This window comes from Lepidochelys kempii, chromosome 1 (genome assembly GCF_965140265.1).
Source record: "Lepidochelys kempii isolate rLepKem1 chromosome 1, rLepKem1.hap2, whole genome shotgun sequence".
NCBI classification, from domain to species: Eukaryota; Metazoa; Chordata; order Testudines; family Cheloniidae; genus Lepidochelys; species Lepidochelys kempii.
Genome location: NC_133256.1, coordinates 201,256,047 through 201,274,322, shown reverse-complemented (window position 1 = coordinate 201,274,322; position 18,276 = coordinate 201,256,047). Strand labels below are relative to the sequence as shown.

General features: G+C 45.7%; 1 protein-coding gene across 3 annotated transcripts in view; it reads left to right on the top strand.

Moving 5' to 3' along the window:
- LSAMP (limbic system associated membrane protein) overlaps positions 1–18,276 on the top strand; it is a 1,353,981-nt gene that overhangs the window by 894,921 nt on the left and 440,784 nt on the right. For 2 of the 3 annotated variants that reach the window (XM_073308909.1, XM_073308893.1), the window contains exon 1: positions 16,169–16,792. In XM_073308909.1, the coding sequence (XP_073165010.1) occupies positions 16,638–16,792 (155 nt within the window). In that variant the 5' untranslated portion in view covers positions 16,169–16,637. Of the gene's footprint in view, positions 1–16,168; positions 16,793–18,276 lie in introns of those variants that run through there. The other variant, XM_073308901.1, reaches the window with a different exon arrangement.

The following is an 18,276-nucleotide window of genomic DNA, read 5'->3' as shown; positions in this document are numbered from 1 at the left end:
TATCAAATGGGCGATGGTCACAGAGGGGAGCTGGTCTCTTCTTGAGGGGCTGTAAAACCGGCACATTGCACTGCAACCCCTGCCTTGTTAAGTGACGTGGGGAGGGTTTGTGCCAGGTGCAGTCAAAGTGTGTTGGCCTTTTCCCAGTAAGGATAAGCCATTGCCTCAGTCTAAAGATCTCAGTTGTAACATACTCTGTGTCTCATATGCACCATAGGATGCCTGCTACGTTGAGTTCCATCTGTTGTATAGCTGTCAGTCTTATCATCTGGGATGAGCTGTAACCAGAGTACTCAATTCAATCCCTTCCACGCCCACTGGAACGTCTGAATTTGAGAAGAGTCCAGAACCACATCCAAACATTGCCACTCACCCCGTCTTAGATTACAGTGTAATGGTGTACATGCAGTGCAGGGCTTCCCACTAATCAAACAGACTCATCTACCCCAGCACAGGGGCTCTACTCACACCACAGAATAAACACCTGCCCACTAGTAGGTACCATGCACCCTAGCAGCAGATCGGGCACTATGTGAGAGTAACAGGGGACATTCCAGGTCCCTTATTTCATTATAAAGTTGGGTGACAGCTGCAAAAAATATATTTGCAAATGTGCATTGTAACAAAAACTTGAAATTTCATTTCATCTCCCTTTGAAATCCCCTTTATTTTCTTTTTGTGAATGACTGATTTTTTTTTCCTATGAGATTGTTAGTGGAAAGCCGGCCTGTCCCGAATAATCATGTGAGCATATGTGTTCACTTTGCTAGTGGTAGCAGTACTGACACTGTGTGTGTGTGTTTGTTTATTTGTACCAGCAACGTCCTAAATACTTGTGCATGTGTCTTTTCATGCAGTAATGTGAATACTTGTGCAAACATGTTTACACAAGTATTCTTACTATGTATTGATATTCTGGTCCTGCTTACAGAAGTGTCAGTTATGCGATCAAGGAGCAAAAGCTTTATCATTCAACTCAGTACAACTAGTGAAAGCTCAACACCATAATTGTGGCTAATGGTTTGCAAGCAAAGTATGAACCTTTTATTTATATATTCATTAAAAGATTTCAAACAGTGGCCACATTTGTAAAAATGGATGATTTGCGAATATCAAGAGGGGGTTATCTTTGTGGAAGAAGTTGTTGGCTACTAAGTTTGCCCAGCGTGACTTCCGATCTCCTGGATTTATTTGCTGGCTGAGCCATGACAGGAAGAGAGGTCTGTTTGTAATTATAGCATATTCCGTTAGTGAGAGGCTTTCTTGACAAGGTTTCAGGCATCCATGTTCTTCCTGAGTGTAGAAGGGGCTGTTTAAAATGTGAAAGGCCTTAGTTAAGTGCTCTTGTGGAATACAGATTGACCCACGTGCTGCTTGTTGTATTTTCCATCAGGGAAGGAGGCAAGAGGGGAAAGGACAGAAGGAGGGAGAGTTTATTTAGGCACCTGAAGAGTCAAATCAATTTCAATAGCAATTCCCTCACTCCACTTATCTAAATATTTACTGGAAAAATATGAGCAGAAAGGTGCCTCTCGAACTAGATGTTTCCTGGTGGAGTTGGCTCTTGCTTTGTACGCTGCAGACATGATGAGGAAAGGCTCCTGGATGGGGATTTTGATTTGAACACTGGTCTCTGTTTCATGTTGAGCTCCACAATAATATCCTATAGGAGACTTGAAATGGTTTCAGTCAGGGAAGAAATCCCACCATATATTTCCATCTTAGCCTTTAATAAATGAAAAGCTCATTAGGAGAGCAGCCGTTTATCAGCATGACTGAGCTGGGAGTAATGGAAATGTGCACTACACTTGCTTGTACTATGGCTGACTGAAGCCAGTGCTGTTTGCTTCTCACTTTCATAACCACTCAACTCATAACAAACTTGTTGGAATATCAGTTAAGAAAGTGAATTTGAATTTGAGGAAATTTCTTCCTTTCCCTCTTTCCTTTGTTTTCTTCTGTGTTGTGCTCAAATGCCAGCCGACCTCCCCGCCCCCTCCCCCCCCAAAAAAACCCAAAGAACCAAAACACCTACAGAGAGTCAGGGTTAAGAGGCAGATACAAGGAGTGAAATCCTGGTCCCATTAAAGTCAATGGCAAAACTCCTGTTGACTCACTGAGACCAGGATTTCACCCAAGCTGTATATAACAGTCAGAAACTCTAACAGGGGAGAGGCTCTTTGAGTTATCGGCTCTTCCCCATGGCTGTCCTCCTCCCACAATAGCGCTAAGCTGTGATGAGAGAATTGGTGTATTCAGGAAACTCCCTGCTTGGTACTAAGCAGAATTGGCTTAGTACTTTTTGCCAGGCCTGCAAAACATTTTGCTACCAAGTCCACCCCAACGCACCCACAAAACTGACTGAATATTGTAAACCAAGCTCTCATCCTGTTCTGCATCAGGACTCACCTACACTGCATGTTGTTGCTGTGAGTGTTGTGTTATACCAACCCCTTGTAGATCATGTTCTGTACCAGGAGCGCTGTAGGTGCTCCCAGCACGAAGCTCCACTGATTGTCGTCCTTAGCAGGTTTGCATTAAACTCTCAAGCATGTCTGGTAAGTACAGGAAGATTCTTAGCTAGAGTTGGCAGAGAGGAAAGAGTGGAAATAGGTTGGGTGCAATAGCTGAGACAGTTACAAATAAAGATAACCATGTTGACACCTAGTGGGTAGCCCATTGGCACAAAGGGATTTCTCAGGTCTAGTTCATTGCTGTATTAAAGGGCAATTAATTATTGACCTGTAGGTTCCATTGGCCACAGTTCAGTTGCATTATCAATGATTTAATTTGGGGCCTTTCCCTGTAATTCTCTTGTCATCCAGCTGTAGAAGTTGCTCACATCACCGGTCTTCCCTCCACAGCCAGCTCCAAGGCGGCTGCCTCCAACCTGTTGCTCAACCTCACACTGTTTTTTGTCTGTGCCCCCAAGATCTCACCTAGTAATGAGACAGCAGGATCATTCCACTTTAAACAAACACCACTTTTTCTTGTGTCGTGTGGAGATGTGGCACTGAAAACCAGGAACGTCCCTGTTGATTGTACAGGAAGCAGTGCTTTGCCCTGTTTTGTGTGAACCACCTGTTACTGAGCTGAGCGAATTGACAGCTGGCTGGGGGAGCAGATATGTGCCGCAGGGACCCTCCCCCCCCAATGCTTGTCACCTAAAGTTACCGCTGCAACTTATGAAACCTCCCAGAAAGCATCCTCTACCACTAGCCCTCTCAGGAGGCTATGTGAAATCTCTCACCAGCTGCTGCTCTGGGGACTGTGCCAAAAACTGGGGGATATGCATCCAGAGGGCATCGTGACAGCAACACTGTAGCAAGTGTGGATGCAGGGCAAAACTTCAACCTACTTCAGCTAAATAGATAAAAGCCTGTTGTAAACCGATGTAAGTGTCCACTCATGAGTTCACTTTGGTTTAATTAGATCAATTTAAACACCAGTTTTAATTAAACTGGAGCAATGCTTGTGCGTAGATGCGCCCTGGGACTGGGCCATGCTGCGGGGGGTGCGTAGCAGCAATTGAACTGCACCACCCCTACAACCCAGATTAGGGGTTGTAGGTTGACCATCCACACGTCTGCTCCTCTCCACTGCACTGCACGTGAGCACCAGGGTATGGCAGGGTATTGTGGGTGGGAACAAAAAGGAGAAAAGTGGGACTCAAAGGAGTAAGAACCTACATGAGGACAAGATTTTTGATAGTAGAGGGTCCTTTTAATCCAGCAGATAAAGGCATAAGGCGGTCCAGTGGCTGGAAGTGGAAACTAGATAAATTAGGCACACATTTTTAATAATGAGGATAATTAACTATTCCAATTAGGGACATGGATTCTTCACATGTTGAAGTATTAAAGACCAGATGTTTTTTCTAAAAAATATACTGTAGATCAACCACAAGTGCTGGGCTTGTTGCAGGAATCTCTGGGTGAGGTACTACGGTCTGTGTTATGCAGGAGGTCAGACGAGGTGATCAGAATGGTTCCTGCTGGCCTTCAAACTTGTGAAGTTATCAATGTGACAGATTGAATAAGTGTGGAAGAAAGACTGAGGGTGAGAGATGAGGGTGAGAACTAGAGAGGCAACAAAAATAGGAACAAGCAAGGGGAAGGCGAGTGGAGAAAGGAGCAGGGGAGAAAGGTGTGGGGAAGGAAAAGGAAGACAAAAGCATACAAAATACAACAAGAAGGACTGGGCACTTGTTACTCCTGTCCTTGCCTCAGTCTCCAGCTGCCAAACCTTTCGGTTCGCTGACCTCCCTGAACCCTGCTAAAACAACACTTTCTGAGCCCTCCTCCACAGAACAGGTGTCCTGGTTTTTCACCTTGAACATCTGTTCGTAAGTAAATTCTCTTTATTTTCAACATAAATACTGGCCCAAACTGTGAAACTATTGTAGAGCACTTGCAGGATTCAAATTCAGGCAGGCCACAGTTTCAGAGGGACCTTTCCAACATTTTTGTGTACAAATCTATCTATTACCCTGTTGTCCTTCAGGCTTTCTGAAGGTTCATGTTCTTCTGATAGCATCACAAATCCTGAGAGTCTTTCCTGACTCCTCGAAGATCTCACTTTAAGTTTCATAAAGCTATATGGGAACCCCACACAATGGACAAGAAAATGTGCAGAACAACAGACAGCTGCAGTCTATTCTTCACAATCAAATACATTTTCTAGCAGTGCTCAATGTGTAGCCTGTCATTTCAGCGAGGCTTTGAAGCTCCATTAGTAAGCACCAGTGTTAGAATGATTATAATTGTCCATTAGTATTTCGTTGAGTGCTCCTCGTCAGAGCTAGGTGTCGCAATTATGGGAGGGCTGCAAAGCAAGGGATTTTTGCAACCTCTTCACTGTAAAGGATTCCTGTCCACTATGATCCCACCACTATCAGAGCGAGCTAAATGATGGCATTTCCCCAGTGAAAAATTTAGATCTTAGAGGGATGGGGGAATTCATCCCAAATCAGGATGAAAAGTAAAAAAACTTGAAATTTTTTTACTGGAAGAAACGTTCTGAAAAATTCAATTTCAGTCAAATTGAAATGGAATTTTTTTGGCTGCTCCCGGCTGCCTGCCTCCTGGACCACTGCCTCCCCATGCCCCAAAACTTCCCAGTCTGGTTGCTGGGTGGGGACTAGGGCAGCCCTGGGAAGCAGTTACCCAGGGAGTCGGAGAGCCTGCATGGTTTCTGTCAAAATGTTTGATGGAATGAATACATTCCCACAGATTGCTTCAATTCCATCAAATCAGCATTCTCCAGAGAAAAAGTGTTCCATTGGAAAAAGTTTGTATAGCTCTAAACAGTATACATGGCAAGCCAGCTAAGGCCTTGTGGAGTGCGAAGGAGAGTATTCTTTTACAAACCACCAACGGAACTAATGTGTCTTATATGCCCCCCCCCACCTTACCATATTGTCTGCGCACCTCCACAGTCTGTGATGTATTTACCCTCACAACAGAATGGGTAGGTTTGTGCTATTATCCCCATTTTACAGATGGAGAACTGATTCACAGAGGGGCTACATGACTATCCTGAGATCCCACGGGAAGTTTGGGGCACAGCAGGGAATTGAACCCTGGTCTCCAGTTTGCACTCTAACCACTAGATCATCTTTCCATGTGCATGTGTTGTGGGGGAGGGGTGTTTAGGCACTGTCTCACCAGCCTCTTTCTGCAGAAGTGGTGCCTGTTTGTGCTGGTGTCTGTGCACATTTGCCAAGATATAATGAAATATTTTGTAGAGCGCATTGGTCCAAATCAGATGGGTCTTGGAGTGAGAGCTGGGAAGATTTTGTGTGCAGCGGGTAAATTTGGGGGTTTAGGGCATGTCTATATGGAGAGTTATCATGCGACAAACTGGGGTGTAAATCTTCAGCTTGAAACCGCAGTAGAACAAGGCGTTTAGTACTCAGAAACAGGGTGCACACTCCAGCTAGTGTGCGTCAAGCTACGGTGCTGTAGATTTACACCAACGTCTGCTCGAACTCTCCATATAGACAAGGCCTTATGGAGCACTATACAAACATGAAATACGTCATTTCCTCCAAACACATTTGATGTAAGTAAGTGTGTCCATTTTTACGGCTGTGCAAGTGGAAGTACAGAGAGGACAAGGCAATCACTTTCATACCTGCACGTATAAAGTTAGGCAGTTAGTTAGTTGAGCATGAGGGTGAAATCCTCACCCCCCCCTGAAATCCATAGGTTTACCATCGATTGCCATAGAGTCAGGATTTCACCTCTAAATAAAAGTAGTCTGATGTTCAGAGATGCTGAGCATTCACAGCTCCATTAGTGTCAATGGGAACTGTGGTCACTCGGTCACTCTGGATTTACGTGCTTAACTTCAGGCACCCAAGTTTGGAAATGTTGGCCTCTATAACCTGTCCAAGTCCACATAAGAAGTGTCAGATCAGGGATTAGGCCCTTATTTAGTTCATATGCCGTCCTCGCTTTCAGGGTATTAACTGCCCCTCCTTGTGGCAGAGAGTTGTGCTGGCTCAGCCTCTGGCAGCCAGCTGCAATGGAACTTATGGCATCCGTAGTTCCATCAGTGGTAGGCTGAGCCGCGCTGCCTCCTCCTGTTGGGAAGTAATTTGAGGACTTCTGAAAAATCAAAGGGCCTAGGACCTTTGTAACAGGCCCTAAAGGCTAGCCCTGGGTGGCTTTCAGAGAATTGTAAATAATAGGAGATCTTTAAGAAAAATCAGTGGCACACTTTCAACACCTCTGTTACATTTTCAAAGCTGGATGCTTACTATTGTTTTCATTGCAAATTGAGATTTTTTTCCTTTTAGGTTTCTAGTTCTTCTGAAATGGGAGGGACTTGTAGGCTTTGGTCCTGCAAGGAGCAGTGCTGTTAGTGACCAAATAATTAATGTCACAAATCACTTTCAGCCCTAATCCCATAATTCCAAACACTCCTAACTTTCTGAAAAAAATATCTTTTGGGGCTTCCTTTCTTTGCCTCCCCTCTCTCCGCCCCCTCCCCAGATTTGGTCTTCAGCCAAAGGTGAAATTTTCTGAGAAATCCGAGCAAAATCGCTTCATCCATTTGAACTTTTATTTTTTCCTTTTCAAAAAATGATCGAGACATTTTTCCCCATACACACACACACACAGAGCTCAAGGACAGCTGCAGTTTGGAACCTAGGGCCAGGTCCTCAGCTGTTATAAATCTCCGTTGACCTCAGTAGTACCACCACCTCAGTTTAAGCCAGTTGAGAACGTGGCACGTGGCTTGCAAATCATCCACACTGACGAGTACAACCATGATCAGTTGGGAAACATGGGCTGCATATTAAGAAAGTTACAAATGACTGAAAGTTGGCAGTAGCTGTTTCACAGTAGAATATTCCGTTATGGCTGAATGCCCAGGTTTAGAAAGAGGTATTGCATGTGTCTATGTGATTCCAGAATCGTGACCTGTCAATGAATGTTGTAGGTGTTTAAGCTCTTTTGCCTGGTTTAAGGGCTTACTTCACTTAAGAAGAATCTCAGCCTGGGGCATTGCAAAGTGTGGCCCTATGCATGACTTAGGCCTAAGATGACCATATTTTCAGATTAAAAAAGTGGGGTATCTGTGTGTGTGACATTTTTTAGGGTTGTCAAATAGTCATAAGAAGTATACTTTCTTCCTCAAAAGATGTGCTGGTGTCATTACTGCCAGCTGCTGACTCAGCTGCTGACACGTGCACATGTCTCACAGTACAGTTCCAGTAACTTAGTGCTTTGAATGAGTATCATGGAACTCTGAGCAAGTCTCATGAACACTTGCTTTGGGGAATAGAACAGCTTTGATTCTACATTCATTTGACTTTTCTCTTCACTCCAAACTCTGGTCGTCCCACTGAACATGCATTCCAGTGGACTGCTTCTTCCTTGTGAACACAGAGCACATTCTACTTTATGTCCCGCTGCATCTTGAACAAACATTTTATAGTTATAAACACATCAAACACTTCGGTCATTGCAGGTGTGCTGAATAAAGAACCTGGGATGCTTGGACATCATAGAATCATAGAAATGTAGGGCTGGAAGGGACCTTGAGAGGTCATCAAGTACAGTCTTTGTTCTGGTTCTGCCCCAAAACCTAGACCATACCTGACAGGTGGCTGTCTAACCTGTTCTTAAAAACCTCCAGTGATAGGGGTTCCACAGCCTTCCTGGGAAGCCAGTTCCAAACTTAACTATCCTTATAGTTAGAAAGTCTTTCTAATATTTAACATAAATCTCCCTTGCTATAAACTATGCCCATTACCTTTTGTCCTACCTTCAGTGGACAGGGAGAACAACTGATCCCTGTCCCCTTTACAACACCCCTTTAATGTGTGACCTCGCTCAACAATGACTGAAAATCACATTTTACAAGTGATCATTTCTTGGCTTTTTGGGAGAACATGTGGAGTGAGCCGTTGGGTCTCCCTTCAGTTCCTAGAGGGCAGTTGTCCACATCATACAAACTACCATCACAACTGGCCCTAGTTAGTTGCCTTGTTAGCAATGTCAACAGACAGACCAAAGGCAAAACACCCACCCTTGCATGTTAATTGCTGAATGCCTTCAACTTTCATTGATTACAGTGAAAGCTGAGAGCACTCCAGCATTTCAAAGGATCAGTCTCTGAATAGCTATGGACACTGAACTTGTCTGTTTCTTTCTCTCTTTCACTCTTCTTGCCAAATCCTATCATGCTCTATCTCAGATAATTCTTTAGTGCCCGTCAGCATAGCACTTTATTACTGTAAGGCCATGTCTACACTACAAACTTTGGTCAACACAAGTTATGTCAGAATAAAGCTGCCACAGTAAATATATCACTTATGCACTTGCATAGTTGGCTCCTTGCGTCAGTACTGCCTGTACGCACAAGGACTGCTTGTATCAATGCAGAGTGTGGTGCACCATGGGAAGGTTTCCCAGTGTGTAATGAGCCACATTCCAGTGTGGTGTCTTTTGGGAAATTTTGGCAATGCATGGTGGGGCAGAAATATGTTTTCTAGGGGTGACTGAAAGGAAGGGGTCAACTTCCCAGCATGCCAGCATCTCCATCCCATAATGTCATCTATATTCCATAATTTTTGTGCCTTTTTAAAAAATCCCATGAACCCATGCAGTCCTCTCACTGTCCACCATCTCTGACAGAAGCATGGAGTCTGCACAGCTTTGCACCATTGTCATGAGCATGGCAAACACAGGATCAGATTCCTCCAGTATTTGCAGAGGTCCAGGAAGAACCACGGCACTGGAGGGTGTGATGATTTCTTGGAGGACAAATTGCTGTGGGACACAGGAATAACCAACTCAAGATTGTTGGTGATATTCACAGAGCAGCTGTAGGTGTGGAGTGCCACTTCTGGGCTCAAGAAAGGAGCACTGACTGTCGGGATCCCATCCTAATGCAGGTGTGGGATGATGAATAGTGGCTGTAAAACTTTTGAAACTGCAAGGGCACATTCGTGGATCTATGCACTGAGTTCGCCCCATCCCTTCAGCACAGGGACATCAAATTTGGAGCTGCGCTGACAGCGAGGAAGTGCGTGGTGATTGCACTGTGGAGCCGTGCAGTGCCGGATTGCTACTGGTCTGTGGGAAATCATTTTGGAGTTGGAAAATCCACTGTGGGAGCCATTGTCATGCAAGCATGCAGGGCCATTATTTGTTTCCTTCTATGCAGGACTGTGACCTTCAGCAATGTGCAAGGCATAGTGGATAGATTTGCAGCAATGGGGTTCCTGAACTGTGATGGAGCAATAGACAGCACACATCTCCCTAATTTTGGCACCAGATCACCTTGCCACAGAGTACGTCAACAGAAAGGGCTACTTTTCTATGGTAATGCAAGTGTTGGTGGATCACCGGGGATATTTCACTGACATCACTGATGGTTGATCGGGGAAGGTGCATGTCGGTTGCATCTTTAAGAACACTGAATTGTTCACAAAGCTACAAACAGGCACTTTCTTTCCCGACTGGCATATTACCATAGATGATGTTGAAATGCCAGTAGTGATCATGGGTGACCCAGCCTACACATTACACATAGCTCATAAAGCCGTACACTGGTCATCTGGATGGCACGTAGGAATGACACAGCTACCAGCTCAGCAGGTGCAGGATGACAGTTGAACGTGCTTTTGTTAGATTAGAGGGTTGCTGGCACTGTTTACTTACAAGGTTGGATGTCCGTGGAAAAAAAACATCCTAATGGTTATAGCTGCCTGCTGTATCCTGCATAATATCTGTGAAGCAAAGAGGGGAAAATTTGCTGCTGAGCTGGAGGGGCTATCTACTGAGTTTGAATATCTAAACACAAGGGCTATTAGAAGAGCTCAAAGCAAAGCTATACAGCTCAGGGAGACTTTGAAAGAGCACTTTAACAGCGAGCCACAGTAATGTATTGTGGTGGACTGTGCTCTCCTTGGCCCTGCTATTCTGGGGCCTGTTAGGAATTGTGTGGTGGTCGGTGCACATTTTATTAATGTAACACTGTCAATACACCTTTAATTTTTCAGAGCATGCTGTACATTTTATGTTTATTTCATTTTGTCACTGATCCTCTGAGTTCTCACGCTGTACAGCAATAAGTAAGTGGGTGCTTTCAGAACTGGTAGGCACTCTGCAGCATATGTTATGAACTAATAAAGATGAATTATTTTCAAAATAATAGAATTTTATTCAGTAACAAAACCAGTGCAAAAAAAAAATCTGTGCAATTTAAAAGCAAATTCATTAAAAACTTAATAAATTAATGGAACAGAACTTAACTAGGGGAAAGAACATTCATGTCAATTTTACCTACACATACACTGACCTGTGAAAGCCAGGGTTGCTGCATGTGATGCTCTAATTGTCCTTAATGCCCTGTGGGGTGGAATAATAGGGGTAAGGATGCACCCCATGATACCCTCACATAGAATGTTAAGGGGGTGATGTAGGGAGGCCCTAGACTGGAGTTCTCTGTGGACTGTAAAAGGAGATGAACCTGGATTGTTGAACCTGTCGGCTCACAAGAGTCTGTAGCATCAGTCTACTGTTTGCTGCCAAAGAAGCCCCATTATGTCCCGGTGCACCTCCCTCTCCTTTTTCTGCTGGGATTCCTGGGCCGTTCTCCTATTCGCTCTTTCCTTCTCCAGGCCGTCAGCAATGTTCATCCTCCAGGCCCTTTGCTCACAGTCTGATGCAGTGCTGGCTTGCAAGATCTCTCTCAATATGTCAGCCTGAGTCGTCATCTTTCTCCTGTTTACCTGGCTCAGGCATTGCATAGGTGTGGAGGAGGTACACCTGAAGGCCGCAATGGCAGCAGCTGCAGATTAAACATGCACCAGAGTCAGTATAGTCACAATGGAGAGTGACAGTTAAGGTTCACTCCCTTCCCTTGCTCCCTGAAAGCATTAAGACATGCTCATTGACACTTCTGCTTTGGCGTGCTTGTGCAGGGTGCCACTCACAGCGCCAGCCATGGTGAATGTGGACCACCAGGTGTGAGGGAAATGAGGAGAGAATTGCTGAGTTGCATGAAACTATGAGTAGAGGCCGACAGCACTGAATACTGGCACCGTTTTCCACAGCCAGTGGTGATTTTAGCTGTTATCTCACTAAGTAGTAACAAAGGCACAGAGAGCACAGCTGCTGCTAGCGTCCCAAAGCTGCTTGGGCCTGTATGCTGCTAGCCTGCGTACTGAAATAGTGCCTGCCAAAGTTATTGCTGAGTGGCATGGGAAAGTGTCCTACCGCAGAGGAAGAAATAAGGCTGCCATCCCTAGAAACCTTTGGGAGAGGACTGCACAGTACCTCCATGGAAGTTTCATCCAGATTTTTCAGGAGAATTCAAAGGACGTGCCTGTGTACATAAACAAACTGCTCTGCATGCCACACACACCCTACCCCATGACAAGGCAATGAAAAGCAGATAACAACTCTACCTCTGTTTTATTGTACTGCTACCCCTTCTAGCACAAATAAATCAATGAAAAGTCGAAAGCCATGTCCCATTGTAATGGGAAATAAATGTACACACTTACACAAGGATCCTTTCCCTGAATCAGGCTCACCTATGCTTGACTGACTGGACTGTGGTGGTATCTCAAACAGGTCCTGGCTTGCAGCATAGCTTGGACCTCCCCCCCCCCCCCCCCCGGTCACATGTCTCCCATCTTCCTTCTCATCATTTTCCTCCTTGTCATCCTCCACATTCTCCTCACTCTTGCTGTTTGTGCCAGGCCTGTGACTCGGGCTCCTCAGAAGTATCCACAGTGTTTTGCAGGATGATGGTGGGGTTTCTGCCAAGTAAGCAGCTCTTTGTAAAAGTGGCAGTTGTGCAGCTTAGCACCAGATTGACTGACTGTTTGCCTCCCCAGTCTTCTGATATGCCTGCTGCAGTTCCTTTGCTTTCACATGCCGCTGCTGGGCTCTGTTGTACCCCTTCTCCTCTATCCCCCAGGCAATCTACTCATAGATGTCCACATTTCAATGACTGATATGTAACTCTGCTTGCTCAGCCTCCTCTCCCCACAGACCAAGGAGATGCAATATCTCCTTTCTACTCCTGGCCACAGCACAATTGGAGTGTGTTTTGGCGTGGTCAGTTGGGCATTTGTATGCATCAGTGGAGAGCTGCTAGGTGTGCTCGCCAAGCTGGACAATCTGGAAAAGGCATTTCAGAAATTCCTGGGGCTTTAAAAGGTATAGGGGCTTTCTGATCTACATGACTCCTGGGCAATGAAGTTCACAGTTGTGACCACAGCAGTCAATGTGAGGCATTGTGGGACAGCTACTGGAGGACTGCTGGATTTGACATAAGTAATGCAGTGTCTACACTCACGCTCCATTGACTTCAGTACATTGACCATGGCTCAACATCGCTCAAGGAGGTGGTGTTACTGCATCGCTGTAATGGGGCGCTTACATCGGTGGGAGGCAAATTTAAGTGTGGATACACACACAACTAGGTTGGTGCCAGGAGTCTTATGTTGACCTAACTTTGTAGTGTTGACCAGGCCCAAGCAATGGTCCTGCCGGATCACTGTTGAGGGCATTGGCAGGAATAGTGTGAGAGAAGCGGCCCTGCCCTGCCTGTGCCATACCTGTACTGTAAGCTGACAAAATTTTGGAGTCTGGGACTGTGAATCCTGCACCTTTCATAAGTGCTAGGAAATAGTTTTAAAAGATGCTAAGGCAGATTTGTGGTGTCTGTGCACTGATTGTATGAAATTTCCCTCAAGATTTTGTATTGTTTCTTTATCTGCTTCCAGCAGGGGGAGATGGATCCAGAGAGTATTTCTATTGGGAAAAGAAAATGACTGTGATATATTTTAATCATGAGGCTCTCTCTGAGATTTTTTATGTATGGTTCCAGGTTGTTTGGTTGTTTCTGTCCCTCTCTCTTGCATCCATTTACCTATAATAATGAATAAAACTGACCAGCCTTGAGGGATTACATGTTTCAGAGTTTGAGACCCTGGAGTGAATTTCGTCCCCATCTTGCAGTTTATTATGATGATTATTAAATAGTTACATGATGGTATTGCCCAGAGGCCCCAATCAGGACTGGGGCAGTTGAGGTAGGCACTATATAAATACATGGGAAAATGAGAGTTCCCAGTCACTCTTTCCCTTGCAGTTTCATTTCGGGGGAACTGGTCTCTCCCTGCAGTCCTCCTCCATTATTGCCCATGCAGTTCCGTCTCCGGGGAGAGGTTGGGGGTTGCAAGGGGATTTGACTTCCGCTCTCAGAGTCCCTGAGGTGACCAGAACCTTTGGATGGTCTTGGTTCTCTCTCTGTCCATGGTGGGGGGCCCCCTCTCCTCTCAATTTTTAATCTATGGGGATTTGGGATGTCACGTGAGCCCTGAGAATGATTTATTTCCTTCGCTTTTACTGATGCCCCCTCCATCATTCTCTCTATAAACCATATTGATGCCACTCTCCATGAAGTGCACCCTAAATATATTTAACTAGGCATTAAATTTAGATTTAATGGAATAGATATTTTTGTCTAGGTAAATACACTGAGAAAAGGAAATATTTAGTGAGCGTTAGCATTGTGTGGCAGATGCTCCTCACTTTGCATAATTGTTAATCTTCAGCAAATATGTTTTCCTTACTCCACTGGCATTTAATTGACATACAATAGCGCTTATTAAATGTAAATGAAATGCATATGGGAGACCCTGTTTAAAAAAAAAAGGGTGGGGGGGTATATCACACTCCTGGCTTCTTGGCGCGAAGCAATCAATTCCACTATAGTCAACTTCATTACTGTGCCTGCTCTCACCACAACAGTAAGCATCCTCACAACCATGCCCAGGTCAATGCCGGCTGGGTAAGCTTCCTTGCGGCAGTGCTCTGCCCATGGCAGCTGGGACACCAGCAGTGTGAGCTTCCTCACAGAAGTGCCTTGGGGTAGCAGCCTCTGAATTGAAGCTTTCTGGAGAGTTCTTTTTCAGCACCATCAAGGTCTTTTGCCGGACTAGGGTAAGATTTGATGAGAGTCCAGTTGTCTAGGCCTTCTCTCAGCAGTGCCCTAGTAGAGCCAGCCCCTTGCTGCAGCAGCTTGAGAGCATTAGTTCTCAATGTATTGGCTTAACCCTTTGGTTTCTTGTAGCTTCCCCTTGTTGGTCCCATTTCCCTTAAGTTCCCCCAGAGGAATTCTCAGTCTCTCTCATCTCCTTGCTTAACTACAAAGAGCTAGTCACTGCTGCTGCTGCCGCCAAAGCTGTATCCGCTGTCAGGGGCCCAGGCCCTTATTCCCTAGTGCCAGGAAAGTTAGGCCTTGGGTCCCCCTTGTCCTCCGTAAGTATCCAGAAGTCTGACTCTTGGGAACAGAAAACATACAGGGCACCGATTACTGCTCCTCCCCTGGCAATGGGACTGAATGGGGCAGCAACTGACAGCCAGGCTGCTCTTCAGACCCTTTGGTCACCTGCTTTCCTCTTATCACCCCTTCAATTTCACCCTCCATTGCCGCTGCCCCCCCCAACCCCAGTGCATTAGCCACTGAGCGGGTTACATGTGCAACGGAACTGGCCAGCCATCCCTAGGAGCAGTTCTTTCCATCCCTCCTCTGTGCAGGGAGGAAGGCAGGCATCAGCAGTAAAACATACGGCTATTCCTCTCCATTAATTTAATCTCCTGTCTCTTGTGATGGTGATAGTATGTGAGCTAAGGGAGTGTTCCTCGGGTTGGCAAAGCTGCTGCAGGGATCAGGGCCCAGCTGCCAGTGCTGACATTCGGGGAGGACAGACTGAGTATTCACATTGCCGGCAACTCAATACAAGCATTGTCTCCAGTTCATCCCTCAAAGGCCGGGGGCGGGGGGACTGTTTATCTGGTGTGGGAAAGAGAAAGGGGAAAAAGCAAGATTTAGCCTGAAAAGTCAGTTGCCAAGAATGTTCCTTTAAATCAACTAGCTTCTGATTTCAGGCCACACTGCCAAGTTCTTTCTCCCCCTTTCTAGCCTTCTTTTTAATATTCCCTGTATCTTTCTCCCTTCCTTTTCTCCCTGCCCCCTTTCCAGCATCTCTCTCTCTCTCTCTCTCTTTCATTCTGTCTTCCTTTTTCAGCTCCCTGCCCTCTTCCTTTCTCATCCCTCTGTTCCAGACTCCTTTCTTCCCCTTATCCCCCCCTTTCCCACTGCTCCCTTTCTCATCCCCCCTTCCCATCCTTACTGCCTTCTTTCTCTTTATCCATGCTTCTCCAGCCTCCTCCCCCATCCTCCTTTTTCCAATGCCCTCCACCCTCTCGCTCATCTTTCCTTTCCAATCTCCTCTTCTTCACTTTTTCCCATTCTCATCCCCCTTTTCTCCAGCCGCCTTTATCCCCCCTCCTGCCCAGTCCCATACTTCCCTAACTTAGGTCTCTTTCTAAGCACCCAAGTCCCTCCTCTGAAGGAATTGACCAGGCCTCAGATGGAGCTGTTGTCGTGACAACCTAAAGGAGCATCAGGCTTTGATCAGGGCTGGCTTCTGCTGAAGGGGGCAATTGTGTGGAGAGGCAGGGGATGGGGGGGTGTGTGCTGGGGTGGGAGGGGGAGAAGTGGCGGGTGAGGAGATGCTGCTGCTCAGGGCTCCCCTCCCCCCCTTCCCCGCGTGCTCCTGCTGTAGTGCTGAGCTTCTGTTTCAAGAGTAAAGCTCCCTCCCTCCCTCCCCTCCTTGCCTCACTCCGCCTGGGAAAGTGGGTTAGGAAGGGAGCTCAGCGCTCAGAGACTGCACAGCCACTCGCAGGAGCATCCACACGCGGAGGGGAAGCACACAGGACTCTTCTTTTTCATTTTCGTTTTTTAACCATCACTCCAGACAGGTTTAATTATTTTTTTACATCTGCTTTTTTTCCCTCTTGCTTTGTTTTGATCTCTTCCCCAAGCACCCCATCCCCTTCTTTTTTGTTGGAGACTTTTGGTCAGACTTTTTTTGGAAAAAATTATTTTAGCTAAGTCAGCACAAGACTGAAAAGACCGAGAGAAAGTGGCAGCTAAGAGACTGCAAAATCACCTCTTCCTGGGGTTCTCCAGCAGAGACAGAGTTGTACATTATTTTTACTGTGTTTTCAAATACAGCTCTCTAGCTCTCTATCTAGCCATATACACGTGCAGAGAGAGACAAGTACATACACTGAAACTCAACCAGCCCAACCATGGGAGGAAGGGCTCAGCCTGATCGGAAACAATTACCGTTGGTCCTACTGAGATTGCTTTGCCTTCTCCCTACAGGGCTGCCAGTCCGCAGCTTGGATTTTACCCGAGGCACCGATAACATCACCGTGAGGCAGGGGGATACGGCCATCCTCAGGTAGGGCATTTTGCCAACTTTTTTTTGTGTGTGTTGTTTTACCCCCTGAACTGCAGTAGTGATTGCTGTTAGCGTTGGGGCTGTGTGCATGTGTATTTCTGTACCTTAATGTCACCCAAAAGCTTCTGACCCCCGCCCCCACCACCCTCCCGGAGAAGAAGGATTTTATTGGGAAAAGGAAAATGTGCTCATGCTAGACAGCGCTCATGCACGTGTGTGTTTTGCTGGCCCCGCAGTATCAATGGATAAATTGAAAGGGGTCCAGCTGAGCTTGCCAGATGTTCAGCTGCTCTCTTGATACTCCATTTTACTCCTATGCAAAACTTTATCCACTGTGTTTCCAGAACTCTGATATGAGAACTTCCTTTTGGAAGGTATGACTCTTATTTGTTTAATCCATTGGGGCTTCTCATTTTAAGAGCTGGCGAAATAAAGAGGGTTCCAACTCTGAGATCCGTCTGAGTTATGTCTCTGGTCACTGTATTGACTGCCTTTCATAGCCAAGGAAATGGGTCTATACTGTATATACATGCACTAATGGTTCTCATGGGGGTATTGTTGCATGGGAAGGATGATTCTCTAGTATTGTGCAGAGCTAAGATTAACTGATCCCTATGGAGGCTTTGTAACGGTCTTTCCCAGGCTATCTGGGCTTTGAACAAACCAATGTCCCACATAACTAAAATAAAATAAACTATCTCCCACAAGCTCCTTTTCAAATCCTACTTTTACCCAACTTACCTACTGTAACTTCCCCTACTGGACAAAGTAAGGGTGTGGGTGTGCGCATGCACGCACTTTATATTATGGCAGTAAAAGTACTGGACACAATCTAAAATAAGTCTGTAAGCTGTGTGAGTAGCTGATAGTGCACAAACCCTGGAGCATCTAGGGAGCAATTCCCTAGCAAAGCTAACTGCAGCAGCAAAGTTTCTTGCTCTTCCTCTGAAATAAATCCTACTAGATGTCACTAAGTGTCCTGCTACATGATCTGCTGTGCCCCGCATTTCTCCCTTTAGTGATGGAGGAGTATGTGTGTAGGGAAGATGTTAGGAAATAAGGGGGAGTATGTGTGTGTTTGTTCCTTCCTTCTCTCATTGCTTGTGTGTTGGGTTGTTTTGATCCTGGACTATCCTTTCAGCAGATTTCATTCCCTGGCTCTCCAGACTCGTTAACTTGCATGTAAGGTTTATCCACATGGAGTAATAGGATTTGCAGAGTAATTCATCCGCCTCGCGTTCATGATGGAAGGGTTTAGACGCAACATGGAAAACACCTAACAATGATTGCTGCATCTGACTCCAGAGTCCTCTTCCCTCCTTCCACTCTGTGGGGATTCGTACATTTCATTAACCCTTTTCAGCAGGACTCCCCACCCTACTTCTATGCTGCAATTTTTTAATGCAGGTTTATTCCACCGCTCACCACTTTCGATGAGCAGCAGGGGACAGTGTTTGTTGGATGTGCTTAGAACATATGGCAGT